General features: G+C 43.6%; 1 protein-coding gene across 1 annotated transcript in view; it reads left to right on the forward strand.

Annotated features, from left to right (window-relative positions):
• The window catches only part of LOC115199669 (phospholipid-transporting ATPase ID), a 35,086-nt gene extending 27,563 nt beyond the window's left edge, over positions 1–7,523 (forward strand). The window contains exons 18-24 of the mRNA XM_029761975.1: positions 6–49; positions 176–307; positions 534–617; positions 1,505–1,750; positions 2,017–2,155; positions 4,946–5,076; positions 6,441–7,523. Of these exons, the coding sequence (XP_029617835.1) occupies positions 6–49; positions 176–307; positions 534–617; positions 1,505–1,750; positions 2,017–2,155; positions 4,946–5,076; positions 6,441–6,767 (1,103 nt within the window). The 3' untranslated portion in view covers positions 6,768–7,523. The remainder of the gene's footprint in view (positions 1–5; positions 50–175; positions 308–533; positions 618–1,504; positions 1,751–2,016; positions 2,156–4,945; positions 5,077–6,440) is intronic.
• Positions 7,524–12,684: the final 5,161 nt, after the last annotated feature.

Raw genomic sequence — 12,684 nt, forward strand, 5'->3', positions numbered from 1 at the left:
GGCAGTTCTGTCCTCAGACTACTCCTTCGCTCAGTTCCGCTTCCTAGAGGTAAGAGCGCCACACACCAGGGACCTTTTACCTTATTTTATTCATCTCTTTTATTATTTGTTTTTATTGTTTGAATTTAGTTGTTTTGCTGTAAAGTGTGGAGCCATTTAAAATGTCCTCTTACAGCGCCTCCTCCTGGTCCACGGCCGCTGGTCCTACCTGAGGATGTGTAAGTTTCTGCGCTACTTCTTCTACAAGAACTTCACCTTTACCTTCGTCCACTTCTGGTACGCCTTCTTCTGCGGCTTCTCAGCACAGGTAAGAGGGAGAGGGGAGAGAGAGGCGAGGGGGGGGGGACCCTCTCATGGTTTTTATTTCAATAACTCTATCCAACCCTTCACCCAATTCAACTCCTACAGTATATACCTATTGTATGTACAGTCTATACCTATTGTATGTACATATTGCTTTAACAAATATTCAGTGTTCACATCAATTTTCATGTAATTTTTCTCATGTCATTTTCATGTCTCATGTCTTCCAGACGGTGTATGATGAGTGGTTCATCACTCTGTATAACCTGGTCTACACAGCACTTCCTGTACTAGGCATGAGTCTGTTTGACCAGGTAAGAGAACACAGCACTTCCTGTACTAGGCATGAGTCTGTTAGACCAGGTAAGAGAACACAGCACTTCCTGTACTGGGCATGAGTCTGTTAGACCATGTAAGAGAACACAGCACTTCCTGTACTAGGCATGAGTCTGTATAACCTGGTCTACACAGCACTTCCTGTACTGGGCATGAGTCTGTTTGACCAGGTAAGAGAACACAGCACTTCCTGTACTAGGCATGAGTCTGTTTGACCAGGTAAGAGAACACAGCACTTCCTGTACTGGGCATGAGTCTGTTAGACCAGGTAAGAGAACACAGCACTTCCTGTACTGGGCATGAGTCTGTTAGATCAGGTAAGAGAACACAGCACTTCCTGTACTGGGCATGAGTCTGTTTGACCATGTAAGAGAACACAGCACTTCCTGTACTGGGCATGAGTCTGTATAACCTGGTCTACACAGCACTTTCTGTACTGGGCATGAGTCTGTTAGACCATGTAAGAGAACACAGCACTTCCTGTACTGGGCATGAGTCTGTTAGATCAGGTAAGAGAACACAGCATTACCTATATTAACTCTACCTACATGTACATACTACCTCAACTAACCGGTGCCCCCCGCACATTGACTCTGTACCGGCACCCCCCTGTATATATTATTCTTTACTGCTCCTCTTTAATTACTTGTTACTTTTATCTCTTATTCTTATCCATATTTTTTTAAACTGCACTGTTGGTTAGGGGCTCGTAAGTAAGCATTTCACTGCAAGGTCTACACCTGTTGTATTCGGCACATGTGACTAATACAATTTGATTTGATTTGACTAGGCATGAGTCTGTTTGACCAGGTAAGAGAACACAGGATTACCAGTGTATCTATCTCTGTCTCCCTCTGGTGTCCAGGATGTGAATGACATATGGAGTTTTCAGCACCCCAACCTGTACGTTCCAGGCCAGCTGAATCAGTACTTCAGTAAGACAGCCTTCTTTAAGTGTGCCCTCCACAGTGTCTACAGCTCTGTAGTGCTGTTCTTCATCCCCTATGCTGCCATGTATGACACGGTCCGAGACGACGGGCGAGACATTGCTGACTACCAGTCCTTCGCCCTGCTGGCCCAGACCTGTCTGGTCATCACCGTCTGCATACAGGTACAGTACAGTACAACACATTAAACTACTGGAAACATAGATCAAGGTAGAATCTCTGAACTTTGAGTTCATCGGGATATGTAAACTGCCTGTACCTGGCCTGACTGAATAGCCAACGGTCTGTCCATGGACAGTTGTTTGTCCGTCTGTTTATCCGCCTCTGGTGTTTATTCGTCAGTTATTTATTGTCATTTGTCTATTTGCTGTATCTTGCAAGAGGACGGTCCTAACCCCCCCCCCCCCCCCCCCCCCCCCCCTCCCTGTAGCTGTGTCTGGACATGTCCTACTGGACAGCGGTGAACCAGTTCTTTGTGTGGGGGAGTCTGGCCATGTACTTTGTTGTCACCTTCAGCATGTACAGTAACGGCACGCATATCAACTTCCCTGCATCCTTCCCCTTCATCGGTGAGCCATCACTACACTACACTACCCATCACTACACTACACTACCCAACACTACACTACACTACCCAACACTACACTACACTACCCATCACTACACTACACTACCCAACACTACACTACCCATCACTACACTACACTACCCAACACTACACTACCCAACACTACACTACCCTACACTACCCATCACTACCCAACACTACCCAACACTACACTACCCAACACTACACTACACTACACTACCCATCACTACCCAACACTACCCAACACTACACTACCCATCACTACACTACACTACCCAACACTACACTACCCAACACTACACTACCCTACACTACCCATCACTACCCAACACTACCCAACACTACACTACCCATCACTACACTACACTACCCAACACTACACTACCCTACACTACCCATCACTACCCAACACTACCCAACACTACACTACCCAACACTACACTACCCTACACTACCCATCACTACCCAACACTACCCAACACTACACTACCCATCACTACACTACACTACCCAACACTACACTACCCAACACTACACTACCCTACACTACCCATCACTACCCAACACTACCCAACACTACACTACCCAACACTACACTACCCTACACTACCCATCACTACCCAACACTACCCAACACTACACTACCCATCACTACACTACACTACCCAACACTACACTACCCATCACTACACTACACTACCCATCACCACACTGTACACTACACTACCCATCACCACACTGTACACTACACTACCCATCACCACACTGTTCACTACACTACCCATCACCACACTGTACACTACACTACCCATCACCACACTGTACACTACACTACCCATCACCACACTGTACACTACACTACCCATCACTACACTACACTACCCAACACTACACTACCCAACACTACACTACACTACACTACACTACACTACACTACACTACACTACCCAACACAACCATACACTACACTACCCATCACTACACTACACTACCCAACACTACACTACCCAACACTACACTACCCAACACTACCCTACACTACCCAACACTACCCAACACTACACTACCCAACACTACACTACCCAACACTACACTACACTACCCAACACTACACTACCCAACACTACCCAACACTACACTACCCAACACTACACTACCCTACCCAACACTACCCAACACTACCCAACACTACACTACACTACCCAACACTACACTACACTACCCAACACTACCCAACACTACACTACCCAACACTACACTACCCAACACTACACTACAACCCTACACAACCATACACAACACTACACTACACTACACTACACTACACTACAACCCTACACAACCATACACAACACTACACTACACTACACTACCCAACACTACACTACACTACCCATCACTACCCAACACTACACTACCCAACACTACACTACCCATCACTACCCAACACTACACTACCCAACACTACCCAACACTACACTACCCAACACTACACTACAACCCTACACAACCATACACAACACTACACTACACTACACTACAACCCTACACAACCATACCCAACACTACACTACCCATCACTACCCAACACTACACTACCCAACACTACCCAACACTACACTACCCATCACTACCCAACACTACACTACCCAACACTACCCAACACTACACTACCCATCACTACACTACACTACACTACAACCCTACACAACCATACACTACACTACACTACACTACCCATCACTACACTACACTACCCATCACTACACTACACTACCCATCACTACACTACACTACCCATCACTACACTACACTACCCATCACTACACTACACTACCCAACACTACACTACACTACCCAACACTACACTACACTACCCAACACTACACTACACTACCCAACACTACCCATCACTACACTACACTACCCTACACTACACTACCCAACACTACACTACACTACCCAACACTACACTACACTACACTACAACCCTACACAACCATACACAACACTACACTACACTACCCATCACTACACTACACTACCCAACACTACACTACACTACCCAACACTACACTACACTACCCAACACTACCCATCACTACACTACACTACCCAACACTACCCAACACTACACTACAACTCTACACTACAACCCAACACTACACTACACTACACTACCCAACACTACACTACAACCCTACACAACACTACACTACAACCCTACACTACACTACACTACACTACAACACTACACTACACTACAACCCTACACAACACTACACTACACTACAACACAACACTACACTACAACCCTACACAACACTACACTACACTACAACACTACACTACACTACAACCCTACACAACACTACACTACACTACAACACTACACTACACTACAACCCTACACAACACTACACTACACTACTACACTACACTACAACCCTACACAACACTACACTACACTACAACACTACACTACACTACAACCCTACACAACACTACACTACACTACCCATTACATTTTTTTTACATTTAAACTTTATTTAACTAGTCTAGTCAGTTAAGAGCAAATTCTTATTTACAATGACAGAAATAAAAATGTAAGTCATTGTACACAACTCGTCATGAAACACTATCTTGACCCGAGACAAACTCTAGCTCCTAGCTCATAGAGCTGAAGGAGTAAGATATGAGTAAGCAGTGTGGTTTACATTCATGTTGAAGGTGTGTGTGTGTGTGTGTGTGTGTGTCTCCACTGCATCAGGCACAGCCAGGAACTCCCTGAACCAGCCCAACGTGTGGCTGACCATCCTGCTCACCTCCATCCTCTGTGTACTTCCTGTGGTCGCCTACCGCTTCCTGTTGATACAGCTCCGCCCCACCATCAACGACAAGGTGGGAAAACTGACCAACCACATGCTGTCTTCTAGGAACCACTGACCAATCACACTCTGGTTTTGGGGATTACTACATTTATTAAAGGTCATGAACGGTCAAATTGGAAATTTGGATGATATTTAGATGAAAGCAGATCGAAGTATGAAAAATGATGGTTGCTTCTAAACTGATAAAGTTCGATCATAAAGTTACTGGTCCCCTCCCCTGTGTCAAACACTTGGATTCACGGGATAGGGTAACATCACCCTAACTCTCATTTTAATAAACCAATGGTAACATGATATTCTTTTACCTCATTTAAATAAGCACCGCCTTGTAACCGACATCGGAGAAGGTGTGTTTGCAGAGAGGCGTGGTTTACATAGCTAGATAGCTACTCTACTGGTGCCAACATTTGACTTTAGGGTGTCAGCCACAATATAATTAAAAGTTGACCCTATTAATCTATGGCAAAGATACTTACTGTATATGTTTCCCGTTTCATCTGTGTCTGGTGTTAGCTAGTTACTGGTTACTAGTTACTGTGGCATGGAACAACAGTGGGGGCAAGGGTTGTTCAAAAGTCTTATGTAGTTGTTATAATCTCCACCCGGCACAGCCAGAAGAGGACTGGCCACCCCTCATAGCCTGGTTCCTCTCTAGGTTTCTTCCTAGGTTCTGGCCTTTCTAGGGAGTTTTTCCTAGCCACCGTGCTTCTACACCTGCATTGCTTGCTGTTTGGGGATTTAGGCTGGGTTTCTGTACAGCACTTTGAGATATCAGCTGATGTAAGAAGGGCTTTATAAATACATTTGATTTGATTTGATGGAACACTAGTGGGGGCAAGGGTCGTTCAAAACTCTAATGTAGTTGTCATGTCAACACATCCGTCAGTGCTGCTGTGAATCGCATCACAAGAGACACGCCAAACGGGAGACGTATAAAACATTTGACATCATTGATGCAATTTCAATGTTGTTTGAGTTGCTTTTGTTTATCACCAAATTTGCATGAGATGTTTTTACTGCAACACTGCATCTAAGTTGCTTGACGTTGGCGTTTCAAAGAGCTGTCAGTCAAGGCGAGCTCATGAATGTAAACTCCCCGCCCACTTGTCCTGTCTTTTCAAACTTCCTGGTATTTAGCATTTCTATCCAAAACAAATTTTAGGGGGATATTTTAATCACTCAAAAGGGTATTTTACATGGGAATCAGAAAGACCGGGACCTTTAAGGGTTGTATTCCCTGCTATTGTTGTTTTTGTTCGCCTGTATTCCTTATTATTTTTACTTTACCTTTATTTATAGAAAGAACAATCATTACTGACCTACAATACTTTCTAATTTTAAACTCTGCTCTCCTGTCCTACTCCTCCCTACCAGGTGATGTTCAAGGTGAGACAGGCCAAGGCCACGCCCCCTCTCCCAGCACGACGAACCAGGATGCGCCGTACCAGCTCCCGCCGCTCCGGATACGCCTTCTCGCACGCGCAGGGCTACGGGGACCTGGTGACGTCCAACCATTTCCTGCGCCGTCCTGCCATCACGCGCTCCACCGCTTTCACCCCTCTGGGGCGCACCATGGGGTTCAGCCCCATGGGCCGCTCGGCAGGATACAGCCCTACTGGGAACGCTCTGAACTCCAGACCACAGGACGTGGAGGTGACATCACTACAGATGTACCGGATGGTGCGAGACTCCGCCTTCTGAAGTACTGTACAGTGCGAGACCACGCCTTCTGAAGTACTGTACAGTGTGAGACCCCTCCTTCTGAGGGAAGAGAGGAAGAGGATGTGGAGGAGTTGTTGTTTACAGAGGACCAAATCAGGGGGTGTGATATGCAAAAAATATATATCCTAAACATTGACACATACTGTACACACAAATCTCTATGACGACTGACTTGTCGAAGCGTTCCAAAGACAGACCCTCGTGTCTGGTTGGTCACACTCTTTTTTCCCCCCGCTTCATTGCCTCTCCTCTTCCGATCATTGGCCTTGTGTCCCATCAGGGCTGTTGTCATGGGGAAACGAACCTCTCCCATTCCGATCATTGGCCTTGTGTCCCATCAGGACTGTTGTCATGGGGAAACAAACCTCTCCTGTTCCGATCATTGGCCTTGTGTCCCATCAGGACTGTTGTCATGGGGAAACGAACCTCTCCCATTCCGATCATTGGCCTTGTGTCCCATCAGGACTGTTGTCATGGGGAAACAAACCTCTCCTGTTCCGATCATTGGCCTTGTGTCCCATCAGGGCTGTTGTCATGGGGAAACGAACTTCTCCTGTTCCGATCATTGGCCTTGTGTCCCATCAGGGCTGTTGTCATGGGGAAACGAACTTCTCCTGTTCCGATCATTGGCCTTGTGTCCCATCAGGGCTGTTGTCATGGGGAAACATACCTCTACAGGTCAACTGTATGCTATATTGTCTGTCAACTGAGGATAAACTATTACACTATACTACACTATGACTCAGTACTCAGTGCCGTGACACCATAGGATTGTATACTACAGTATGACTCAGTACTCAGTGCTGTGACACCATAGGATTGTATACTACAGTATGACTCAGTACCCAGTGCTGTGACACCATAGGATTGTATACTACAGTATGACTCAGTACCCAGTACTGTGACAACATACGATTGTATACTACAGTATGACTTTGTACTCAGTGCTGTGACACCATAGGAACATTAAGACATTAAAACATTAAGAACACCTTACAAATATTGAGTCGCACCCCCCCACCACCTTTTGCCCTTTCAGAACAGCCTCAATGAGTCGGGGTATGGACTCTACAAGGTATCGAAAGCGTTCCACAGGAATGCTGGTCCATGTTAACTCCAATGCTTCCCACAGTTGTGTCAAGTTGGCTGGATATCCTTTGGGTGGTGGACCATTCTTGATACACATGGGAAACTGTTGAGCGTGAAAAAGCCAGCAGCGTTGCAGTTCTTGACACAAACAGATGCACCTGGCACATACTACCATACCCTGTTCAAAGGCACTTCAATATTTTGTCTTGCCCAATCACCCTTTGAATGGCACACATACACAATCCTTCTCAATTGTCTCAAGGCTTAAAAATCCTTTAACCTGTCTCTTCCCCTTCATCAACAACGATTGAAGTGGATTTAACAAGTGACATCAATAAGAGATCATAGCTTTCACTTGGATTCACCTGGTCAGTCTGTGTCATGGAAACAGAAGCTGTTCTTAATGTTTTTTGTCCACTCAGTGTATACTACAGTATGACTTTGTACTGTGACGCCATAGGAACGCACTAAACCAAAGGCCAGACCAAACCTCTCAGAGTCGTGGGTTTTATGCCTTCTTCTATCCTCACCAGCAACAAGCCCTCTCCTCTCCCACTGTGATAATACCAGTATACAATCACACAGGTGTAAAGATGTACTGTACACTCCAACACTAACCATGGAGGGAGTTGGTAGGATTTATACCTTTCCTGTCTCTGGTCCACACTCCATTCCAGTTGGTGGCGGTAATGCACCTTCATGTTGGTTGCCAACCGTCATATAAAATCCACAGAAGAAGAAGAAGAAGATTGTGGGAGTTAAGATGGAGGCTATCACCAGCAAAATCCTGATTGTATGAATGTGTTTTTGCCTTTAAACCAAGCAATGTATTTTTTTTTATATACACTTTTTGCTGAAAAACAAACTATGGACTTGATCCTGTGATGTTAGACATTTATTTTTTTTATAGAGGAGATAGAAGATCTATCTTCTGTTCAGTGTTGTTCATCCAAGGGCTGAATAAGTTATCATCCTGAATGGGATAGTGAAATGGTTAGCATGCTATCCATTAGCCCGTGGACCACCTCATCCTGAATGAGATAGTAACATGGTTAGCATGCTAGCCGTTAGCCTGTGGAGTGGCTATATCTCAATTGGAGAGTGACATAGTTAGTATGCTAGCTGTTAGCTTGTGGAGCGGCTGAACTTGATGTCGGTCCGGTCGGTGCTATAGTAAATTGTTACCCCAGTGGGCATACACTCAGTAAAGTGTTACCCCAGTGGGCATACACTGGTTGAATCACCGTTGTTTCAATGTCATTTGTCAACATATTGTGACGTGGAATCTACGTAGAAAAACACATTTGGATTTGGAATATGTCCCCAACTAGTACTGTTTTCATCTAATTTCAACAACTTAAATACAATGACTTAATCTGATTAACAGGTTGTTTCATCAATCTAATAATCATCATCACTTTATTTTTAGAAATAGCGTAAAACATTTCACGTAGATATGTAAAACATTTGTTATCCTAAAGACTATATATTGGGTGGTTGAAATTGTTTAATTTCATATTTGATTAGACATATTCGACCTTGTTTCAATGTTGATAGTTAAATGGTATATTTCAATCAATATCGTTGTTTTAATGCCATGCCATCAACCTAAATAAAGCAGTATATTGAAATAAAAAGGGAAGCCACAGTCCAACGATTCTTGCCTGAACAGTGACTCCTACTGGTATATGAGGGGTGATGCACTTCAATGAGAACGAGTCTGGCATCCAGATGACTACCTCTATGTACCCTGCTTCGTTTTGGAAACCAGCTGTGTTCCTTTCAACTGAGCTCATCACGTCAACACATGTATACATTGATCAGCTTCCATTTGCTTAGACTACCTAAATAACATTGAAAAGTTGAAAGTAACTCTTTCTGACACAATCTGTATGTTTTACATTTGAGTCATTTAACAGACTCTCTTATCCAGAGAAACTTACAGTGAGTGCACACATTTTTGTGCCCGTGTGGCTCAGTTGGTAGAGCATGGTGTTTGCAATGCCAGGGTTGCGGGTTCGATTCCCACGGGGGACCAGTACAGGGAAAAAATGTATGAAATGTATGCATTCACTAGTGTAAATCGCTCTGGATAAGAGTGTCTGCTAAATGACTAAAATGTAAATGTAATGTACAGTGCATTCGGAAAGTATTCAGACCCCTAGACTTTTTCCACATTTTGTTACGTTACAGCCTTATTCTAAAATTGATTAAATCAATGTTTTTCCTCATCAATCTACACACAATACCACATAATGACAAAGCGAAAAAAGTTTTTTTTTATGTTTGCAAATGTATTAAAAATAACATTTTTGAATTTTTTTCATTGCGGTGATACTAGCTTGTGACCAGGTTGACATAGTATGAGATGGGACAGAATCATTGAGTGCATGTACAGTTTAGCAGCATCAGTTGATCAAAGCACAGAACCATTGTAGTTTTGATCTGATCAAAGCTTATTTATTCTTCATCTGATCATAGCTTATTTACAGTTTGATCTGGCAATGTGGTGTAAAGGCTCCGTATGGAGAGTGTGATGCAATTGCGAAGCCTCCGAAGTATTGCAGAGGTCAAAATGAGCTCCGTCTCTGCATGGTCAATCCGATATCAGAAGTGACCGTACAGCATTTGCTGCAATGCGGCCTCCGCAGAAGTCAGAGCATTCGTACTTCTTGAGCTTCGAGGAGCTGTCATACACATCCAATAAATTAATTGATGAGTCATAATACCCATAACACCTAGCGGTCAAACAGGGAAATGGTTCCAATCGTTTTTCCACCATTCTTTGTTTCCCATAGAGGATTTTAGAAACACTTAAAATAAGGGCTGTGTTTCGTGTTGGCTTAACCTGGCGTGACGTACTGATAACCATGTAAATCTCTCTCTCGCCCATATTTACCCCACAAAAATGAAGCTGCTAATGTGGCTATCATAAAGAACTACATGATGATCTGGACAGGATTGCCAAATCGAGACAAAGGTAATAATCTCTGGATTAACTATCTAATGTTAGCTAAATGTAGTAATGAATGCAGTTATTTTTCTGTAAATAGCCTAAAAGAAAAGCTTTGACTATCATTTCTCTGATCATTCAGCAAGTGTCTCCTACCAGCATCCAGCCAATATCATTGTAAATAGGCTTAGAAGTCATTTGAAAGAGAGATAACCCTCTGAAATGAAATGTTGATTAAATGCATCAATGATGCCATTTTTTCCCATTATGAGGCCAGTGTCTGAATTAATTTGTTATGGCAGAGAAGAGGAAGTAGAACCCTTCAGGGATTTGAAAGTTCCCAGAATTTAGCCGGGTTTCCATTACAATCTGAAAGAGCGGTTACATAATAATCAGATTTAGCCTTTCTGCCTCCCGAGTGGTGCAGCGGTCTAAGGCACTGCATCGCAGTGCTTAAGGAATCATTACAGACCCGGGTTTGATCTCAGGCTATGTTCAGACGGCCGCGACCGGGAGACCCATGAGGTGGTGCACAATTGGCCCAGCGTTGTCTGGGTTAGGGGAGGGTTTGGCCGGCTAGCCGGGATTTCCTTGTCCCATCATGCTCTAGCAACTCCTTGTGACGGGCTGGGTGTATGCACCCTGACTTCAGTCACCAGTTGGATGGTGTTTCTTCCAACACATTGGTGAGGCTGGCTTCCAGGTTAAGCGAGCAGTGCGGCTTGACAGGGTCGTGTTTCGGAGGACGCATGGCTCTCGACCTTCGCCTCTCCCGAGGGAGTTGCAGCGATGGGACAAGACTGTAACTACCAATTGGATGTCATGAAAAAGGGGGTAAAAAGTAAAAAAAAAAAAAAGATTTAGCTTTTTTGATTTGTTTTACACAATGATTCCTCAGTTGCTTGCCAGTCCGGGCCTAAGTCTCTGCTCCTGGCCTTGACCCAAGCATCATCTCTTTTATGACTGACTTCTGATAATTCCGGAGTGTACCATGCATTCGATCTACCTATAACCCTTCATTTGTTGAAGGGAGCGTGTAAAAGAGGCTCAAAGCTAAATCAGGTTTAGGGATAGCTGAAATACAATCAAGGTCACTAAAATAAAGATAATGTAAAAAAGCCTGTTCACTGAAGTTTTTAAAGTTCCTCTTTGTGATGACACAAGGCTAAGATTTTTATATTCTCATATCTCTAACACAAACAACTGGGCAATGGTCACTAACGTCTTGGGCGAAGACACCAGTAAAAACATATTTTTCTGGTGTATTTGTTAAAATAAGATCAATTAGATTTGACTTTGAAGTATCTCTAGGGTTAGACCGTGTAGACTTAGTCATCAGCTGGATTAGATTGTCTGAAGCCTGCATTTCCCAATCATAATTTAGGTCACCCAGGATAATAACTTCTGATTTAGTAAAAGAAGACAACAAACTAGTTAATTAATTAATTAATTAGTTGCACAAAGGTTAGCAGAGGGAGGATGGTAGACACCTATAAAAGTTATGGATACCTATAAAAGTTCCGCTAGACAAAGGCTTAAAGATAGTAGCAAAAAATAATGGATTTCAGTAAAGAGAGAGAAATAATTTTAAATAAAAATTGCCACTCCACCACCTCTACCCTGTCTGTCAGCACATGATAACCCTCAATATTAATATCAGTCCAGAATGTCCCCAGAGATCCAAGTTTCAGTCAATACCAGAATGTCCAGATTGTCTGTATAGCCCAGATCTTGTTGTAATCCAGTTTAGTAAGTATGCTCTTAATGTTCAGATGCATCAACCCAAGTCCTTTACAATTTTTAAAGTTACATGGAAACTCCAACTCAAACAAGCTACGTTCAGGATGGAAGGTC

The sequence above is a fragment of the Salmo trutta genome, chromosome 9 (assembly GCF_901001165.1).
Source record: "Salmo trutta chromosome 9, fSalTru1.1, whole genome shotgun sequence".
NCBI classification, from domain to species: domain Eukaryota; kingdom Metazoa; phylum Chordata; class Actinopteri; order Salmoniformes; family Salmonidae; genus Salmo; species Salmo trutta.